This window comes from Crassostrea angulata, chromosome 4 (genome assembly GCF_025612915.1).
Source record: "Crassostrea angulata isolate pt1a10 chromosome 4, ASM2561291v2, whole genome shotgun sequence".
NCBI classification, from domain to species: domain Eukaryota; kingdom Metazoa; phylum Mollusca; class Bivalvia; order Ostreida; family Ostreidae; genus Magallana; species Magallana angulata.
Genome location: NC_069114.1, coordinates 22,630,932 through 22,651,252, shown reverse-complemented (window position 1 = coordinate 22,651,252; position 20,321 = coordinate 22,630,932). Strand labels below are relative to the sequence as shown.

At 34.8% G+C, this 20,321-nt stretch overlaps 1 protein-coding gene across 2 annotated transcripts in view; it reads left to right on the top strand.

Moving 5' to 3' along the window:
* Positions 1–20,321, top strand: part of LOC128179745 (dynactin subunit 1-like) — a 263,574-nt gene that overhangs the window by 169,656 nt on the left and 73,597 nt on the right. For both annotated transcript variants that reach the window (XM_052847306.1, XM_052847304.1), the window contains exons 21-23: positions 2,055–2,138; positions 7,331–7,390; positions 12,373–12,475. In XM_052847306.1, coding sequence (XP_052703266.1) covers positions 2,055–2,138; positions 7,331–7,390; positions 12,373–12,475 — 247 coding nt within the window. The remainder of the gene's footprint in view (positions 1–2,054; positions 2,139–7,330; positions 7,391–12,372; positions 12,476–20,321) is intronic.

Below are 20,321 nucleotides of genomic sequence, written 5' to 3'. Positions count from 1 at the left end.
TGTTATACACGCGACATTACAGTTATTTTGAAGGTGTCGGATATATCAGTCTTGCACATCAGGGCACCTTGACCACATTGGACACTAATTTTAATAGCATCATCTATTTTTACATAAGACAAAGAGCATTCCTGTTTATCAATGAGTTTGTTCATATTAGGGTGAGTTTCATTGTTGTGAGGGCAGAAAGGTCCACAATGAGCCTTTTCTTTTTCGAATCTTTGTGTTCGGCAATTCCAAGAGGGGACACGCGAAAACTTTCAAAAGAAGGAGCTTTGTAAGGTCCTGCAAGAAATCTCTTCTCAACTTCTTTTGATAATAGTTCGTCAACTGTATCCATGTTTAGTAAAGCTGACCTCAAATTTCTGCATTCTCTTATTTTTAAGTCTGTTTTCTGCACTTTAGTATCAAATCCATTTATGAAACAGTCGGTGATATATGAAACAAAGTTTTGATTTTCATGATTTTGAAGCTCTAATTTCAGCTGTTCAATGTTTATAGTGGAGCAAGGTGTCACTGGGATGGATAGTCACTTATGATTGGTAGTCAAAGAGGCAGTATTCTTTGATTTGGATTTCAGGTTGCAAGTTGGTAATGAGTGATCTTTGTTCTTGCATGGGCTACAGACATGGAGGAAAGGGCAGTTGGTTCTTCTACATCTTTTTGATGAGTTAAAAAATTATTATTTGCAAAAATGTATGCAAAGTTGCATTTGCGACTGTTATTCTGAGATTGTGAAAAAGATATAGATTTGATCCATCAAATCTCAAGTTTTCAAAGTGGGGAAGACTGGCTTTAATTTGCTCCATCTACACATTTCGGGGTAATATAATGTGATTATGATAAAAAAAATTAAATAAGTATATATATATTTAAATCTTTATTGCAACATTGAAGACGGCGGACCCAATCCACTTCTACAATAGTGAATTTCATGAAAATTTTATATGAGAGTTACTAAAGAAATATTAAAATCAATCAAAAAATGACATGAAAATCGAATTAGATTTGGTTGATAGTGCAGACTCAAGTTTTTTTCTGGTGGGAAGGCTGGGGCCACAATTGGGGGTCAAATTTTAATTTGAGTTAATAGAGAAAAATCTTTCTAAATATCCTAAAAACCATTTGGCAAAAAAAGCTGAAGCTTTTGGGTAAGCATCCTCAGATAGTGTACTCTTGAAGTTGTTTAACTCTTGATTCCCATGGTTAGAGTGGAGGCACACTAGGTGGTTTAAATTTTACATTGGATTAAATAATGAAAACTCTTTAAAAATCTTTAAAAAAAACTATTTTGCCAGAAAAGCTTAAACTTGTGTGGAAGCATCCTCAGATAATGTAGATTGAGATTTGTTTTCATCATGATCCCATTTAAGGGGTAAGATGGGGTCACAAAGGGAAATTTTTTACATGGGAATAAATATTTTAGAGAAAAGTTGTTGAAAATTTTCTTCTAAAAAACTGAACAACAAAATAGCTTTGATGTATAACATAAGAGTATGTGCAGACAAATTTGAATATCGATACTACTATATTGATTTGATTTTTTGGGCTTTAATACTGAGAAATCGGAAGAGTGCTGTCTTTTGTTTTATATATTTCAAACATCATTATAGTACTTGAGCATTACCAATTTGTTTTTATTTTCTCTCAATCAAGCTTCGCTAATTAATAATCAACGAAGATTCCTTTTAAAAATACGGAAATCATCTCGATTTTTTTGATTTTACAATCTTGCACATGCGCATTACATTCAAGCTAATTCACTGGAGTCTCTATAGTTTATGTTTAGGTTATGTAAATGACAACAATACGGTGTGTTGGAAGTATCTATTTCATAATTGTCTGATATCATATGCAATGTCAAACCGTGCACGCATGGGTCAAAGTCAATCCTTTTTAAGCAAGATATACTTTATTGTCAAGATATTTTGTATTTAATGCATTAACCATGAAGTTGATTTGATCACAGTTATGGCTATTGTTGCTCAATTGAGCAATGTGAACCTTGGGTCTCTTGGTTTTTTTTACAGCTATAATCATATTTATACTTTCAGCCAAAGCAAGAGAAATCGGAAATTGCAATTCTTTTCAAAGACCTTGAAAACTGCAATAATGAAACGAAGATGTGTGCTAGAAAGGTATGTTCTTTCTCACTAGCCTGTCTGACTTACAGTGCTGCTATCGTGAAAGTTGACAAAACTATCCTATCCTATCCTATATCCTGTATCCTGCATCCTATCCTGCAAATAAGCTCTATCCTATCCTATCCTATCCCATACCTTCAAAATATAGGAATGCAAGTTAAATGAAACGAAATTTATGAATTAAATGATTTTATCAATTAATGTAGTACTCAAAATGAATAATTAAATCGTAAAACCGAATATTCTTTGAGCGGGATAAATCACTTACCTGTGCTACGGTAAAATTAAATCGTACGCGGGATGGACACAATAACGTAAACAAACAGGTAAGCGATTCTATTTTTTATTTTATCTATGCATAAAAAAAACAGATAAATAACTTCGATGCACTTATTGAGGAACTGTTTAGTCATATTTTTATCAAATTATTTTCTTATCACATATAACTGAGCGTAATGATCATTTATCGAGCGATTCGTTCGGCGATAAATGTAAACACGATCTGGAAATGAATAATCCCGCTAGGATGTTTATATCGTTTATAGTTAAATCACTCTGAGTTATTTTTAATGTTTAAATTCTTAAGCATTTATAGCTAGCTAACATTTATTGATTCGATTTGTTCAGGTTAATATCGGACAGAAATATGCGTCCCTGTTATTGGGCATCGAAGAAATTATATGAAACGTGAAACAATGTACATGTATGTTTCTAGTATACAGTCATGTTTATCTTTTAAAATGCCGAATTGGTCGTTTATAAATTCAAGCATTTATTACTTTGCAGACTTTAAATGAAGTAAATACAGAAATCTATTTCTGACGTTGTCAAATGTTGCATCGAATTCTCGCAGTAACTCCGTACTTGCGAACGAATTGACAAAGATGTAGCGCCAACATTTTAGCGCGCATCAATGTTATGCACCGCGTTCTTGATGTAAAAGTTATTCTTAAATGGTTTAACTTGTAAAACTTATTAAATTGACATTGAAAATACATTGTTACGCCAATTTTCGTTTTGAAAAATAACTCTGTAATTCATACTCGAATCTGATTGGCTACAGGATGCAGGATAGGATAGGATAGGATAGGATAGAACTTAACTTTTATATTTCTATCATGTATTGTGCATCCTATCCTATCCTATCCTTGTCAACTTTCAGGATAGCAGCACTGTATCTCTGGAAAAAAATGCTTGTTGAAGATGAAAAGCATCAGTTAAAATATGTGTCCATTTAAGAGATTGACTTTGTTATATTAGTCATCTGAATCTCTGCACTGAATCACTCTCTTTTTATCGTAATCTATTGTTAATTGTTTACTACCTATTTAAACCTTCTATGAGCTTCAACAAAAATTGGAATGTGCCACCATATATAGGTGTATAAAGGCGATTTAAATTAACTTTCCTCAACATTTTTATTAATTTTCAAAAATATCTTTTTGGATATGCAAAAAAACACCTTTATTTGTATGAATATATATGTTGCATCAGGAGTGAATCCAAAACTCCCAGTAGTTCCAAGTCACAATGATGAATTTTTTAAAAACCAATGAGTGGGTATCTAAATTGTGTATGCCATTTTGCAAATAAGGAATAATTAAAAATTTTCAAAATTCTTCTTCTCACGAACCATTAAGCCAGGAAAGCTAAACCTTTTGTGGAAGCATCCTCAGGTAGTGTAGATTCAAAGTTGTGAAAATCATGACCTTTAAGGGTAGGGTGGGGCCAGATTGGGGGGTTGACTATTTGCTTAGGAATATATAGAGTAAATCTTTAAAAATCTTCTTATCAAAAAGCAATTAGCAAGGAAAGCTGAAACTTGTGTGGAAGCATCCTCAGATAGTGTAGATTCAAAGTTGTGAAAATCATAACCAACGAGGGTAGGGTGAGGGCACAATGGGGGGGGGGGGGGGGGGGGGGGGTCGACTTTGTACATAGGAATATATAGAGTAAATCTTTAAAAATCTTCTCCTCAAGAACTCTATTTGGCCAGTAAGCTGAAACTTATATGCAAGCATCCTTAAGTAGTGTAGAATCAAGGTTGTGAAAATCATGACTCCCGAGGGTAGGTTGGAGCCACAATCTTAAAAATCTCCTTTTCAAGAACTATTTGACAGATAAGTTGAAACATGTGGAAGCATCCTTAGCTGGCGTAAATTCAAGGTTGTAAAAATCATGACCCTCGGGGTAGGGTTGGGCCACAATGGGGGGTCAAATTTTTACAGAAGAATATGTAGAGTAAATTTTTAAAAATCTTCTTCTCAGAACTATTTGGCCAGTAAATCTGAAACTTGTATGGAAGCATAGGTAGGTAGTGTAGATTCAAAGATGTGAAAATCATGAACCCTGGGGGTAGGGTGAAGCCACAATGTTGCATTTTCACATATGAATATATAGAGTAAATCTTTAAAAATCTTCTCCTTCAAACCATTAGGCCAGGATAGCCGAAACTTGTGTAGAAGCATCCTCAGGTAGTGTAGATTCAACAGGTCGGGTACACTACCTTATATGGATAGCATTATTTAACACGTGACAGTATTTTCGTCAAACAGATTCTCCAATCCAGTGAATGAGTTGCAATGCATGACGGTCTACATCGTGTTTACGATTCAACAGACACACATGGTTTTTATCTGTTTTATTCACAATACTTAATTGCTTGCCGGGATGTTTGTACATCTTGATTTTTACTTTAGAAGGTAAAAAAGGAAAGATTACGTACCATTAACTTTGTTCCATGCTCACATTGAAAAATACTGTTGTTTTAGTTGATCAATTGTTGCTTCAAAAATGATCAGTATCAAACGACTGACAAACATACGCATACAAGTACAAACAGGTTTTGATAAGAAAAAACTGCACAGTTGTGTATTGGTGACTTTATCATTGTACACTAGAAATAAATACAGGTAACTGTACATTTTTAACATACGTGAATAGCCACGGTAGTAGAAATGCACAAATATACAAACGCAGAAGCGCAAGCTGTGCAGCATTTAGTATTTTGTCCGTTAAGCATTCTGATGAATGTCCCTGAACAAAATATCAACGCGCATTCTAATAATGTTGTCTTAAATATGGGATATCACGTGAAAAAACGGTACTCGCTGCTTTTAATTCTATAGGACGTACCTCTCTTTTGAACATTGACAATGGGGTATTTAAATAGGTTGATATAAGTCCTCATATGCAATATTTTTTAAATGTGAGCATAGAAATTAAAGTTCAGACATAATTGTCCATATTAATTTCATAAATTTTGAAAAATCATTCAAAATGAGTTTCCAAAGGACAATTCAAAATGGTATATATTTTCAATACGCTTTGTATACACTGAAACTTGTAGTAGCCCACAATGCCTTGCAACTCATTCACCTGATTGGTTTGTCGATAAAAGTAAACAGATGGCTATTTTAGTATGCAACTTTATGCCGACGTCACAAAATATAGTGGTCTCGACCTGTTCAAGTTTATTCAAATATGATTCCCGGGGGTAGGATGGAGTCACAAAGGAGCGGGGACAAATTTTTACATAAGAATATATAGAAAAATAACTTTGAATCTTTTTCTAAAAGAACATTTGCATAGAAAGTCTGTAACTTTAGGGAAAGCAACTTCAGATAGTGTAGATTCAAATTTATTCAAATCATAATCTGTAGGAGTAGTGTGGGGCCACATTGGGGATTCAGTTGTACAAAGGAAAACTTTTTGAATATTCACAAAAACTGAAATGTTATTTTAAAATGCTTTTACTTATATGCAAGCATTCTTAGTTTTCTGAGTTTACTCAGGTGACCTATTGCTATCTGTTTTCGTCCGTCGTCGTGCGTTAACAATTTTACATTTTTAACTTCTCCATAAAATCTACAAGTCCAATTGTTACCGTTTTTGATGTGAGGCATCTCAATGGTTAGAGGAATCTAAATTATGAAATTCGTGGCTTTACCACATTGGGCACCTTCGGGCTTCACAGGAATTGATTATGTGACCGTCCAACTTCACATCCAGGTGAACTTTTTAACTTGCTGTATTTCTTAAGAGGATATTTGCATTATCGTAAACGGTAGTTCTTAAGAAAATTTTTGCACCAGAAAATCATCTTGGTTTGTAGCCATTTGTTGTGTTTGAATAAAGACGAAAATACTGGGTGGGCCTTAGTACAGTAGAGTGGTATGCTTGTCGTACTAGCTCTTTAAACTGTCATATGACAACATTTTCCAGTTGAGTGTACATGTATTCATAGATCAAGTGAGTAAGGTTATAAAATGTCACACGAGTTCACTCCAGATGAACAACAATTGTTTATAATGGGGAAGACCAATTAAATGTTTGAGTGTTTTTAATTTGAGGAATTGAGTGCATTGAGATACATTTTTCTTCTTTCACAAATATAAGTAGATTTTAATAAAATACAATAACTATTAAGTAGTTGAGGGAGAAAATGTACCTTTGTGCTCTCATATATATTTTGATAGCTTTATAAAAGGGGGGGGGGGTGGGGGGGGGCTAAAATTGAAAGGGAATTGGAAGTAAATAGTGTACCCCTACCAGAAATTTTGTTATATATCTTGCATATGATCTTATTTTTGGTAAAAGTGGAATTCCATACAGGTACATAAGTCAAAGATTAAGTACATGGGAAAATTAGTGTAAAATTCAGAAAGATAACAATGAAACAAAGATGAAATTGAAATGTATCTCATTAGCATGGTATATTTATAGATCTTGAAATCCTAAATAAACAAACAAAATGTTCACTTGGATATAAATGTTTAAAAAATCTCATAAATGTTCTGAAAAATGAAATTTTGAAATCTAAGTATTTTTATTTTTCATAAATACCAAGTAGAAATATGCCAATGTCTTACACTGTCTGGTAAATGGTAACCATCTTATCCAGTATTTTCATCATATAGACTAGATTTGTATCGCATGACATCTGAGATGAAAATTGTTGAACAAAATGTTGGAATCCTCTAAATGTGTAGATTCAACTTGTTCAAATTATGATTACAAGTAATAGGTGCTGATTTTTTGTACTATATTAATACTTTTGAGTATATAAAGTGTTTTTAGTCAAAGCAGTTAGTCATGGTTGCTAAGGTGAGCAATGTTATATTTGTGTTTATAGATGAGTTCTTTTTGATGACTTACCCTTTGAAATGTTCATGTTTATTGTTTAGATAAAGAGGAGGCTACCACAAGGAGATGGGTCTGCAACTCCCCTTTCTTTTGGTAAAGAGGTAAGAAAATAAATGACATATCAGAATGAATTATTGTGAAACATGAAGGATAATATATTACATTGAATATGATGCAATTTAGATATGTTCATTATTTTTTGGGGATGAGTGATTATATGAGTATTATTTTAGCTCACCTGAGCTGAAAGCTCAAGTGAGCTTTTCTGATTGGGTGACTGATTTTAGCTAAGTGGGAATGATGCGCAGGTAAGGGTGTCAAAGATCAAGGGAAATTGAATTGATCAAAGTGAATTGTAATCTTTTCAATTATTGCTACATTAGGAAAAATTTTAATTGAATAAAAAAATTAAAGACAAATTTTAAAATTGTGTTAAAAAATTAAAAAACAAAATTAACTAGAACTTTTTTTGTCTTCAACAAAAAGTAAGGGCTTTTCGACATCCCTTTTCCCTTTTTTGATTGTAAATGTCAGGTAAAATCGTATTTTTTATTTAAAAATTCTTCAACGCCTTGGTATAATCAGTTGCCTATTTGAAATAAAACCATATAAATAATGCAATGTCAAAAAAAAGATAACTTCAGCACTTTAAAAGTAAATATACTTTTAATTTGTAAAAGAATATTTCCAAAAAAATCATAAAAAAGTAAGCATTCCTTTCTCAAATAAAAAACGTGGTATGCCTAGCGTATTAATGTGCTACGTTCATTGAGCAAAGAGAGATAACTCTTTGTAAATCACTTTTTCAACTTTTAAAAAGTTGCAATATTCACACCCTTAATACTCCTATAAGAAGTCAAAAAATGGCCCTACGGACCAAAATTTTTAAATTGTACTCTTTACTCAAAACTTAAAACCGAAAAGATTTTAAAAATCGGATGAAAAATTAAAGAGATACAGCTAAAGGATTGTTTTTAGCTTTGACCCCTCTAGATCCCTTATCTTAAGGTAAAATCGTATCTATTTTTTATTTAAAAATTCTTCAACGCCTTGGTATAATCAGTTGCCTATTTGAAATAAAACCTTATAAATAATGCAATGTCAAAAAAAAGATAACTTCAGCACTTTCAAAGTAAATATACTTTTAATTTGTAAAAGAATATTTCCAAAAAAATCATAAAAAAGTAAGCATTCCTTTCTCAAATAAAAAACGTGGTATGCCTAGCGTATTAATGTGCTACGTTCATTGAGCAAAGAGAGATAACTCTTTGTAAATCACTTTTTCAACTTTTAAAAAGTTGCAATATTCACACCCTTAATACTCCTATAAGAAGTCAAAAAATGGCCCTACGGACCAAAATTTTTAAATTGTACTCTTTACTCAAAACTTAAAACCGAAAAGATTTTAAAAATCGGATGAAAAATTAAAGAGATACAGCTAAAGGATTGTTTTTAGCTTTGACCCCTCTAGATCCCTTATCTTTCAAAAGTTTTATCTCAAAACATTTTCCGGTCTAAAAATTAGGTCCCTCAATATAAATATTAAATATGAAAATATTTACTTGAAAACTGTTTGAGAAAAAGTGGCACGCGTGAATTCAGTTTAACATTAAAACACCCATAGACGATTTTTTATCAACTTATAAAACCGGAAGTTCTCCATTGTTTCAAACAAAACTTTAAATATATGATGATTATGACAGTTTAAACATTTTCCATTCCTCATTTAAAAAAATTGGTGGTTATATCAATTTTCAGTTTTTTCATCCCCCCTTTTTTTATAGTTTAAAGTGTAATATCTCATAAACAGCAAGAGATACAAAAAAGTTGTCGCTTACGATTTTGTATACCATTCTATAAAGTATCTAAATCCAAAATTTCTTAGTTTATAATCAAAAAATAAAATAGATGCAAAGGTCCTTTTAATATTTTGTTTCTTGCATGTGCAAACCGGAAGTATATGAACCAGAAGTCAAAAAAAAGACATACGGGAGAACTAAAGAATTGCTAAAAGAATCTAATATTAAATTTCTATTTTTCTGTTCCGTTTTCAAAAAATCCATGACGAAACTTTGTCGAGAAGAATAATAATAATAAAACAGAACGAAAACAATAGGTCTTTTCGACCGAAAGTCGAAAAGCCCTAATTAAATACATGCAATAGAAGTAAATTTTAAAAAAGGGTTTGTTCAATGAATGATCTTAGGTAACTTAAGTCCCCAACCAATTTCAACCAAAGTTGGCACAAATGATCCTAAGGGATTCAAAGTTGTGGAAATTAAGGGCCACACCCTTTTTCAAGGGGAGATAATTAGAAATTAATGAAATTTTTTGAGAAATTTTCAAAAATCTTCTTCTTAAGAACCATTAAGCCAGGAAAGCTGACACTTAAGTGGAAGCATTATCAGGTAGTGTAGATTCAAAGTTGTGAAAATCATGAACCCCGTGGGTAGGGTGGGGCCACAATTGGAGGTCAAAGTTTTACATAGGAATATATAGGATAAATTTTTAAAAATTCTCTTCTCAGGAACTAATCAGCCAGGAAAGCTGAAACTTGTATGGAAGCATCCTCAGGTAGTGTAGATTCAAAGTTGTGAAAATCATGACCCCGGGGTAGGGTGGGGCCACAATGGGGGATCAAAGTTTTACATAGGAGTATATAGAGTAAATCTTTAAAAATCTTCTTCTCAGAAACTAATCAGCCAGGAAAGCTGAAACTTGTGTGGAAGATTCCTCAGGTAGTGTAGATTCAAAGTTGTGAAAATCATGAACCCCCTGGGGGAAGGGTTAGGGCACAATGGGGGGAGGGGATTACATAGGAATATATATAGTAAATTTTAAAAAATCTTCTTCTCAGAAACTAATCAGCCAGAAAAGCTGAAACTTGTGTGGAAGATTCCTCAGGTAGTGTAAATTTAAAGTTGTGAAAATCATGACCCCCAGGGGTAGGGTGAGGGCACAATTGGGGGGGGGGGGGGGGGTTACATAGGAATATATAGAGTAAATCATAAAAAATTTTCTTCTCAGAAACTAATCTGCCAGGAATGTTCAAACTTGTGTGGAAGCATCCTCAGGTAGAGTAAATTCTAAGTTGTGAAAATCATGACCCCCAGGGGTAGGGTGGGACAACAATGGCGGGTTGAAGTTTTACATAGGAATATATAGAGTAAATCTTTAAAATCTTCTTCTCAGAAACTAATCAGCCAGGAAAGCTGAAACTTGTGTGTAAGCATCTTAAGGTAGTGTAGATTCAAAGTTGTGAAAATCATGACCCCCAGGGGTAGGGTGGGGCCACAATGGGGAGTCAGAGTTTTACATAGGAATATATAGGGTAAATTTTTTAAAATTCTCTTCTCAAAACTAATCAGCCAGGAAAGCTGAAACTTGTGTGGAAGCATTCTCAGGTAGTGTAGATTCAAAGTTGTGAAAATCATGACCCCCAGGGGTAGGGTGGGACCACAATGGCGGGTCGAAGTTTTACATAGGAATATATAGAGTAAATCTTTAAAATCTTCTTCTCAGAAACTAATCAGCCAGGAAAGCTGAAACTTGTGTGTAAGCATCTTAAGGTAGTGTAGATTCAAAGTTGTGAAAATCATGACCTCGGGGGGTAGGGTGGGGCCACAATGGGGAGTCAAAGTTTTACATAGGAATATATAGAGTAAATCTTTAAAAATCTTCTTCTCAGAAATTAAACTGCCAGGAAAGCTGAAACTTGTGTGGAAGCATCCTCAGGTAGTGTAGATTCAAAGTTGTGAAAATCATGACCCCGTGGTAGGGTGGGGCCACAATGGGGGGTGGAAGTTTTACATAAAATATATAGAGTAAATCTTTAAAAATCTTCTTCTCAGAAACTAATCAGCCAGGAAAGCTGAAACTTGTGTGGAAGATTCCTCAGGTAGTGTAGATTCAAAGTTGTGAAAATCATGACCCCTGGGGTGGGTGGATCCACAATGGGGGGTCAAAGTATTACATAGGAATATACAGTACCGATCAGACCCAACCTAACACCAGAGTAAACCCCAACTAAACCCTGGGTTTACTTTGGGTTTACTTTTTGAAAATTTGGGTCCATTCGGGGTTTACTCGGGGTTTACTCGGGGTTTACTTTGGATTTACTAGAGAATTGCTTTTGGAGTCAACTATACATGTACGCACTGAAGTGTGAAGCAATCCTGTATTTTATCTGATCATCCTACATCCTGTAGTTCCTGCCCCTTGTATATTCTGAATACACATGTAGCGTCTGCTTTCAGGGTATTCATCTGATCGGGGTTTACTCTCTGTGTCCACTCTGGGTTTACTTGGGGTTTACTCTGGGTTTACTCTGGGTCCACTCTAGTAAACCCAGAGTAAACCCAGAAAGTAAACCCAGGGTTTAGTTGGGGTTTACTTTCTGTTAGGTTGGGTCTGATCGGTACTGTATAGAGTAAATCTTTAAAAATCTTCTTCTCAGAAACTAATCAGCCAGGAAAGCTAAAACCTGTGTGGAATTATCCTCAGGTAGTGTAGATTCTAAGTTGTGAAAATCATGACCCCAGAGGATCTTTTTGAGAACTGCAATACTCAACATGTGTTATGACTATAAAATCATCCTGTTAGAAAAGGGACTAATGATTATAAACATAAGAATATCCAGGGGTGGGGGGGGGGATGGATTTTATTTATAAAGGATCTACATGTATTATTGTACATTGTCCAAATAGTTTGTATTATGACTCCATTAAGCTGATTTTATCATACCTATTGTTCTTCAGGTGAGCGATGTGGCCCATGGGCCTCTTGTTAATTATCTAATGTGTTTTAATTCAAAGAAGTTAGCCAATGTTGCTCAAGTGAGCGATGTGTCCCATAGGCCTCATGTTATTAACACAATGCAAAAATATCAAACCCTTTAACTTTTTTGAGAAGTGTGTTTATAATTGACACTGAATTAATAAACTGAATTGATATTGTTAGTAAAAATTATAATTCAATATTAAGATATTTTGATTTAAAGAGAAAACAATAAGCCTCCATAAGAGAATATGAATTTGAAAATATATTTTGGCTGTCTTTTGACTAATGAGAAATATTATTTCAGATTCAGGATCTACTGATAGACTGCAGTAAGAACATCACCCAGGTAACAAAGACTCTGCACATGTTGGCCTCAGCTGCCATGCAACAGGCTGCCTTGATGACTGGTAAGAGAACTAAAATTGTACTGTTTATTGCAGCAGTAAATCATTTTGACGTTAATGTTCAGTTAAGATTCACAGAAATCTTGCTCTGCACCTAGAATTTTCTAGACAGATATTTTAAAGTCATTTTTAAAGTCATTTTTGACAGTTTTTCCCTCATGGTAATTGGTAGAAACATCAGGCAACAAATGAAAATTAGTTCTTCCCATTTTCTGCATTTGCAGTAAATAACAGTCTGTTGAAGGCACTGGTGTCTTTTTAGGATTATGTTTTTGAGTTATTGCCTGCCTTTAGCCATATCTAAGGTTTAAAGTTGCATTCTCTGAAACAATGCAGGCAGTGGGAGCTAGCTATGTACTACATGGCGTATTATGGGGGCTAAATATGACCGATGTCATATATACAGTCAGAACTGTCTTAGCGGCCACCAGAAATCAATGGCCTCTCTTGACCAGTGGCCAATTTTATTTCCCCCGGAAGATATTTCTTACATACTTGTCCTGGAATGAGTGGCCACTCATGTAATGCGGCCAGCGGCCAGTCATTTTTACATATCAAATCAAATAGACTTCAAAAAGAAGTCAGCTGAATGTTTACCTGCGCTAAACAGGCAAAATCTGATGCATTAACAGCATTACATATTCTAAAGTACTATTCATTCTATTGGTAATGTGCTTTGTAAAGATGCTCAGCATTTTCAGTCTAAACAAAGAGTATTTTCACTGATGGAAATATGTATAGGTATATACATAAATCATTTTCAAAAATAAATTGTGTTCATTCTTTGTTGTCCCCCGCTGCAACGCGGAGCGGGGACATAGAAATGCCGGGCGTCCGTCCGTGTGTCCATGCGTCCGTGTGTCCGTCCGTCACACTTTTTTGTAAGCGCGCTCATGCCTACAAATTTTGACGAATTTTCATTAAATTTATACCAAATGTTTATACCACTAATACTTTGGTCAAGTTCGAAAATCAGCATTGGTCGATACTTTTTGTTGGAGTTATGGGACTTTGATCACAATAATGACTCCGTTTTATCAAAAAAATCTTGTAAGCGCTCTCATGCCTACAAATTTTGACGAATTTTCATTAAATTTATACCAAATGTCTATACCACTAATACTTTGGTCAAGTTTGAAAATTAGCATTGGTCGATACTTTTTGTTGGAGTTATGGGACTTTGATCACAATAATGACTCCGTTTTATGAAAAAATTGACCTTGTAAGCGCTCTCATGCCTACAAATTTTGATGGATTTTCATTAAATTTATACCAAATGTCTATACCACTAATACTTTGGTTAAGTTAGAAAATTAGCATTGGTCGATACTTTTTGTTGGAGTTATAGGACTTTGACCACAATAATGACTCCGTTTTATCCAAAAATTGACCTTGTAAGCGCTCTCATACCTATAAATTTTGACGGATTTTCATTAAATTTATACCAAATGTCTATACCACTATTACCTTGGTCAAGTTCAAAAATCAGCATTGGTTGATACTTTTTGTTGGAGTTATGGGACTTTGTGACCTTGTAAGCGCTTTCATGCCTACAAATTTTGAAGGATTTTCATTAACTTTATACCAAATGTTTATACCACTAATACTTTGGTCAAGTTCTTTTAGATTGTAGTATTTTGGATATATTTGCGACAGGAAAAATAGAAAAAAAATGGGTGGTGGGGGTAAAAAAATGTTCCTCCTAACCTCCCCACACATTTAATTCTGGAACAGCCCTGAATGTTTGAAAATATTCCAATATACAGTATACTAGTATTCTGCTTGACTTGCGGGGGACCCAGGAATTCTATTCTTGTTAAGTGCATTTTTCCTGTTTTAATTGTTTACCGTTTTCTATACCAAATGTGAACAAAAACATGACTCAAACCAGAATTGTGAGCTCTGTATCTTGTTTAAAACTCTTTGATTGACACTGAAATTTTGGTTTTTGTTGGAAAGAAAACTAAGAGAGTAGATAAATTGTATACAAACTTTTAATTAATCTAAACTAAACATTTTAAGAACACACATTTATATATAAAGTACATATTGAAATATAACAAACAATATACAAATTTACTTTGGCATCAGTAGGGGCAGACTCAGCCTGTAATTTTTTAGATAAATGATAACCAGGTCAAGGCAGCGGTCTAGTTGCAGGAGCCCGAAGAAAGGTATTAGTCAACTTGGTGCAACCAGAGTATCTTGAGACCAGTCTTACTTCCAGTGGATCTCAACTCGGTTTAGCAGCTGTGGAAGGCTGTCAGAAACCAGTTCCGGGCTACAGGAGCCAGAAGAGAGCCAATGGAAGATTGTTGATAACTTATCTACTCGGTGAAACTTCCTATGAAGAATCAGAATGTTAACAAAAGAGTATTTGTATTTCTTCATGGGGAAGTCGCAGGCGCCGGAAAATAAAGTGAACAGAATTTTGGGGGGGGGGGGGGGTGGAATTTAAGGAATTGTTGCAGAATCATTACAATTAATTAAATGGTGGCCAAAAGTCAGTTGAATACCGGTAGCTATAAATGTTAAACGCTTAATATACTTTATAGATATGAGACTGAGTGCCCCAAAAATGATGCCAAATTAAATGAAATTATAGTACATGATATAAAGTTAACGTAGCAAATATAAAATAATGTCAGCATTGAAAAATTAGAGGCCACAGTAGATCTAAGTACCATATTATCAAAGTAATGGGTAATATTTATAACCTTCATTTGACAATTGCTAGGTATGACCAACATTCAAAGAAAACAGAATTTGACAATAAGCCTGTAAATGGTGACAAGAAAAAAGTTTATTCCAGGCTGGATCTTGTGATACTAAGGAACAATTTGCATCTCATAACACAGAAGCTGGAGTTTTAATATATCTACAACAATTTTCGGAGGACCATCCACCTAAAACTTGAATAATATAGTCCTCCATATGAACAGAAGTAGTAGCAGTAGTAGCGGCACCAATGTGGAAAGAGTGACCATTATACATATCTGCGTTGCAACCAATACAAGTTAAAACATGCTTAAATGCTGAAATAAATTCAACTCTTGTCAAAGGACCACCATTTTGATTTACAAACAATGGACTTTGTGGTGAACAAGACAATTTGTATCTTGCCTTTAAATATTTACAACATATAGAGGATGGACATATTAATAATATTGTCTGTAGCAAACAATTTAATGATGACCCCCTTTCTAAATGGGTCTGTTTTAGAGATTTTTAGTTGTAGATGTACATAATCCTCAAAAATGGATAAATCACTTATACAAAGATGTATTGAAGGATCAAAAACTTCTTTACAAGTAAATTCGCCACATCTCAAAAATCCAAAAAAGGCAATAGTACATACTGTTTCCAACATCAAATTGTAAAAATTGTCTATTTTTCTTAAGTAAAAACAAGCCCTTCTCAAAATGTCAAATGTGACTGGATACCTTAGATTCCGGGAAGGTAATTGTACACGCTTCACGCCATTCATTATGGCTTTAAGTCTACATAACTGCAAAATGTCAGGATATGTTATATTATTTTGCAAGCACATAAATTTAACCCCACACAAATATATCTTAATAGTTGAGTAGCTTATCTGAAGTTTGCTAACACAGTATGCTACAAATGAAATCAAGAGGTCTTCAGTCACAAGATCCTCTGAAATACGTGAGGTTGCAATGATATTTGACAACAAAAGAAATTCAACATATATATGGAAGGCTATTTGATATGGGCACCTTGTGCTTGGTGCCACTGCATTTGTCCTTAACTTGTTTACTGTGTCTTTGAGGTCCACAACACTTCCTGCAGATGAGGAACCTTGCACAGCAGATCTTGTGCTTGAGGAGCTAGGTTCGGAATCTGGAAATATGTATTGTGATAAAGCATCGGCTATTAGGTACATGTACGTAAGAAAAAATAAAGTTATTTTTTGTCGCTATTAGTCTAAGGCGTCTCATCAGAGGCATAATATGTGGGGATTTTGATCAACCCTTAGTAAGGATAGCAACTGTTGCTATATTGTAACACATGAATATTATCCTTTAATTGTCTCGATCATCGTCCACATTTCTCCCCAAAGAATGGAAGCAACTACTATAGGATATAGCTCTTAAGGTAGCAAGGGACAGTTTCGAAAATAAAGTACCTGTCAATATTTTTGTAAAATTGAGAGTTGCTGTACTTGAAGGCTTATGAGTGTTACTAAAATTCATGAAATGATTTTTAATGATTATCATTAGTTAGAGGGATGTCTCTTGTTGAAATTGATATGCAATATGTAGGCCCCTTATGTTAGGTACATGAGAATCAGAAGTAAAATGCGAAACCTGCGGCTATGACTGTTGTGCTGACTTTACACAGTGAAATTGCAAGTTACAGACGGGAGGTAAAATAACACGAAAAGTAGGTGGATGGGACATTGAAAACTATACACCGGTAAGTTTGTGACATGTGATAGTGCAACATGCACGCGGTACGGAAGGTCAACCCTCTGCAGGGAATTAGCTGGGGGAGGTCTAAAAAGCTGAAAAATCATGAAAAATTAGCAAAATATGAAAGGGTCAAAATCTCATAAAAACCAGTATGTAGAGAATTTTACAGGTTTTGATTAGTAATTTTCTTCAGAAATTGGTAGTTGGCCTTATAAAGAGTGAATTAAAGGTATTTGTGCTGAATGGGAACTGAGGAAATTCTAGTTACAGAGTTCTGAAGACATGCATCCCTTGGCTACAATGAATTGTATAAAAAAAACTGTCCCCTGCCACCTAAAAAGCTATGGACACACATTCCTTGTATTTCATCATAGCTTTGGCCAGGATGAAGAAAACCGAAGTCCTCTGTAGTATCCTCCATATCCTAAGGTAGCTGAAGCATCTGTATATAGATTTAATTCTTCTGATGTGACCTGTGAAACATTATAGAACAAATTAATGCCATTCCAGCTGTTCAAGAAAGTTAGCCACATCCTTATTGTCTTCCCTGCATTCTTTATTAACCGGGTTTTCCAATGGAAAAATTCAGTTATTAAAATGGTGAAAATGGCGGGTGGGTGGGCGGGCGGCTGCCAAAAGGGTACCATCATTGTACGGATAACTCCTCCTACAGTTCTCAAAATAGGAAATTGTTCTTTTGCAGATCATTTGTACATATATCAGAGGTGTGTATATTGCTAGGATTTTGATTTCCGATAATTTATGGAAAAAAATACTAGCTTTTGAACTTAGTTATTTTTTGGCAAAATATTGCATGTAGGGTACTCCATTTCACTGGATACGGGTTGACATGGATTATGGATACAGTTCACATAAATGAAAACCCTGTTTGCTGTCACATTGACAGCTTTTCACTTGTTAAGCTTTATGTGATGATGCAGTTCTTTCACTGTTGCTGACCGTCGGATGAGATGGGACACAAAGGATCTTTCTGGTAATATAACTCTACTTGCAAAATTTAGATGTCCTCGTAGCTGCAGGAGTTCCCTTTTTGTACAACTTCGTCGTGAATGGAACAAGGTTAAAACTCCTTTATCCTGGACAATTTATCATCTGGTATTCTGGCTTCCATAGCCTCAGAATCTAGAATTATGCCTAGGTATTCTAAACATGTTGTTGGTCCTTCCGTTTTATGCAGCACCATGGGTATGTTGAGTGAATGAAGATATGAAACAACAATTTCATATTTGTTTCTCCGTCTTCCTCTTGACGTTCAAAAGTAATGAAATCATCTAACAAATGGAGAATATGTTTTACACCGTAATTATTTGTGGTAATCCAACACACTGCTTGGGATAGATGATCAAGGATTTTAGGACTAGAACGGCATCCAAATGATAATTTGTTGTAGTAATAGTACCGGTAGTTCAACTTCCATTTGATACAAAACAATGCTGCTGAGATGGTATTATTGGAACTATTTTGTAAGCATCTGAAATATCAGTTTTGCACATGGTTGTTCCTTTCCCCAAGCTTTGTATAATTTTTATGGCATCATCGATCTTAACATATGATAGGGAGCACTCTTCTTTGTTGATCATAGAGTTAATTAATTGTTAATTGTCATGTGGTGAGGATAAGTCAACGATCAACGTTCAGCCAGCTGAAAGCTCAAGTGAGCTTTTCTGATCACATTTTGTCTGTCCGTCTGTCTGTCCGTAAACTTTTCACATTTTCAACATCTTCTCAAGAACGTACTACTGGGCCAATTTCAACCAAACTTAGCAAAAATCACCCTTAGGCAAAGGGGATTCAATGTTGTGAAAATTAAGGACCACACCCTTTTTCAAGGGGAGATAATTAGAAATTAATTTAAAATTTTGAGAAATTTTCAAAAATCTTCTTCTCAAGAACCATAAAGCCAGGAAAGCTGAAACTTGTGTGGCAGCATCCTCAGGTAGTGCAGATTCAAAGTTGTGAAAATCGGGTAGGGTGGGGCCACAATGAAGTTGAAGTTTTACATAGGAATATATAGAGTAAATCTTACTTAAAATCTTCTTCTCAGAAACTAATCAGCCAGGAAAGCCAGGAAAGCTGAAACTTGTGTGGAAGCTATCTCGGGTAGTGTAGATTCAAAGTTGTGAAAATTATGAGACACAGGGGTAGTATGGGGCCACAATGGGAGGTCAAAGTTTTACATAGGAATATATATAGAGTAAATCTTTACAAATCTTCTTCTCAGAAACTGATCAGCCAGGAAAGCTGAAACTTGTGTGTAAGCATCTTCAGGTGGTGTAGATTCTAAGATGTGAAAATCATGACCCCAGGGACTAAGGTGGGGCACAATGGAGGGTTGAAGTTTACATAGGAATATATAGAGTAAATCTTTAAAAATCTTCTTCTCAGAAACTAATCAGCCAGGAAAGCCAGGAAAGCTGAAACTTGTGTGGAAGCAACCTTTAGGTAGTGTAGATTCAAAGTTGTGAAAATTATGAGACACAGGGGTAGTATGGGGCCACAATGGGGGGTCAAAGTTTTACAAAGGAATATATAGAGTAAATCTTTAAAAATCTTCTTCTCAGAAACTGATCAGCCAGGAAAGCTGAAACTTGTGTGTAAGCATCTTCAGGTGGTGTAGATTCTAAGATGTGAAAATCATGACCCCCGGGAGTAAGGTGGGGCATAATGGAGGGTCGAAGTTTTACATAGGCACATAGAGTAAATCTTTTAAAATCTTCATCTTAAATACTAATCAGCCAGAAAAGCTGAAACTTGTGTGGAAGTATCCTCAGGTAGTGTAGATTCAAAGTTAGGAAAATCATGATCCCTGAGGGTAGGGTGGGGCCACATTGGGGGGGGGGTGTTAAAATTTTACATAGGAATATAAAGAGTAAATCTTTAAAAATCTTCTTCTCAGAAACTAATCAGCCATATACTTCTTTATAATTTTTTAGACTTTGGCTCCAGGACAATTCATCAGCCTTACAAGAAGGTTCAGAGTTTGATGTAGCTTTAGCTCCCATTTATAAACAATTGTTAAGGATCTTTTTGAGAACTGCAATACTCAACATGTGTTATGACTATAAAATCATCCTGTTAGAAAAGGGACTAATGATTATAAACATAAGAATATCCAGGGGGGAAATGGATTTTATTTATACAGGATCTACATGTATTATTGTACATTGTCCAGATAGTTTGTATTATGACTCCATTAAGCTGATTTTATCATACCTATTGTTCCTCAGGTGAGCAATGTGGCCCATGGGCCTATTGTTTTTCAAATACTTCCAGTAGCAATGCCAATAGGACTTACTCTGTAGTAGGTAAATGGAGGTTCCTTGAATGGGCCCGTCGAAAACCTTTTTCAAGTTCTCTTTCCATGAGTTTATCTACAATTTCGGGTTGTGTTCTTG